The sequence below is a fragment of the Echinops telfairi genome, unplaced genomic scaffold (genome assembly GCF_000313985.2).
Source record: "Echinops telfairi isolate 266 unplaced genomic scaffold, ASM31398v2 ScPeMD7_7469;HRSCAF=8507_1, whole genome shotgun sequence".
NCBI lineage: Eukaryota > Metazoa > Chordata > Mammalia > Afrosoricida > Tenrecidae > Echinops > Echinops telfairi.
The window spans coordinates 28,893,325-28,895,007 of record NW_022111373.1 but is presented as its reverse complement, the minus strand read 5'-3'; the positions used below and the strand labels follow the sequence as shown (position 1 = coordinate 28,895,007).

The window sequence follows — 1,683 nt, the reverse complement described above, 5'->3', positions numbered from 1 at the left end:
CTGCCCTCCTGGTACCGACACTCTTATCACTGGCCCTGAAGGGATCATCACCCTGAGAGTATCTTAATAGAGATTGTAACACAGTCAACATACAATGACAAAGCACAAAAGCAAGACTTTATATCACTTAATAGATTTTAGTTCAGCGTGCACTCAACTTACTTTCTGTTTTCCTGTTGATAATCAATTTATTTTCCAATTCCTCAAGCATACTATGCTCAATTCTGAAGACATTTTTTTGGTTGTAGAAATGACTGTTCTTATCTTTTTCTAAGTTAATAACTCTTTGGGAAAAGAAATACATGGCATAAGTATGATGTAAATCTTTAATTATTTAAAATATTAAGATAATCATAATAAACACGACTTTATCTTTGGATCAATTCACTTAAGGAGTCAAAATATAATAGCTTCAATTAAACTAAAGGTTCCCAAACTTATCTGGTCTACCACACCTTATTCAGAAAAACAAAATTAGTCAGTCCCTCTGGCAATTAAAAACTTTAGTGCTGTAGCCCATAATCTAGGATAAGGTGTAGGTATTTGCTTTTGCAGACCCCTCTGGATTGTGCCAGTGCCCCTTCCTTAAGGGGCAGTATTACCTACTTTGGGAAACAATTAATTAAGCTAAGGAATCAAAATATTAGTTAGAAGAGTTACGTTGAACTAACATCACATAAATTTTGTTACTTATAAAATGTAAATTTATGAAAAGATAATTACACACTTATTCTGAAAATAGACTATCAATTCCAACTCAATTTTACTGTGTCCTTAATACAGTTCTCCCTGCTGATGATTACTCTCAAGAGTTGATATTGTTAACATTGTAACTTTAACACTTTTAATGTTTAACATTTCTTGGTATGAATTACCCTCATCACAAATATGCAAACAATTATCATTTACTATCTAATGGAGCTCTTAAATTAGTATTAAATGAGAAAATATAAATCAGATATCCATATACAGTTAAAATATTATGGAAATGTAAGCTATTTAGTATAATTAATAAAACAAAAATTTCAAGGGAGAAAAAAATCTATAAGGCTATTAAACAGTATACCTGTGTCATCTTCTACATTTATTTAGGGCATCCCTTGTTTCATCTTTGCTCTCTGGATTTATTCAGTCTACTAGTAAGAAACTCTAATTGTAAGTTTGAACCCTGGGATAAAACCAAAAATTACTATCAAAGAACTTTTTTGGGTGGGTAAATAAATTAATTTCCTCAGCACTTGTTTTCTTTCTCTCAGAAGATGGAAATTAATACAAATACTCTTTCTTCACTAATCCTACAACTACTGAGGTCTGAAATATTTCTGCCCACTAATTAAAGTCCACACAACTTGAAGACAACTATCTAAAGTAAAATGTTTCAACATGCTATACTTTGCAGCACATACAGAAAATTGTAATATTTAAAAGGTGCTGTTGGGATAAATAGATGAGCTGGTCTCTGGCCGTATTTGGCTGCTACAAAGTCTAGGGGACTCCCACGTGTTGTTTAGGAAGCTGTTTGTGCAAGGAAGCAAAGGTGAAAACAGAGCTATCAAGCAGTCTACATGTCAGCTCAGATGGATTGATAGTGACAGGGGAGTCTTGTATTGAAGATTGAGAAGCTCAAGATTACAATCTGTGCTTTTAAATGCTTTGTATTCATTGAGAACTGTCAGAAAGAAA

At 32.7% G+C, this 1,683-nt stretch overlaps 1 protein-coding gene across 1 annotated transcript in view; it reads right to left on the bottom strand.

The window, feature by feature from the left end:
• The window catches only part of CCDC112 (coiled-coil domain containing 112), a 37,144-nt gene that overhangs the window by 17,279 nt on the left and 18,182 nt on the right, over positions 1-1,683 (bottom strand). Inside the window, exon 3 of the mRNA XM_045285058.1 lies at positions 163-284. Within this exon, the coding sequence (XP_045140993.1) occupies positions 163-284 (122 nt within the window). The remainder of the gene's footprint in view (positions 1-162; positions 285-1,683) is intronic.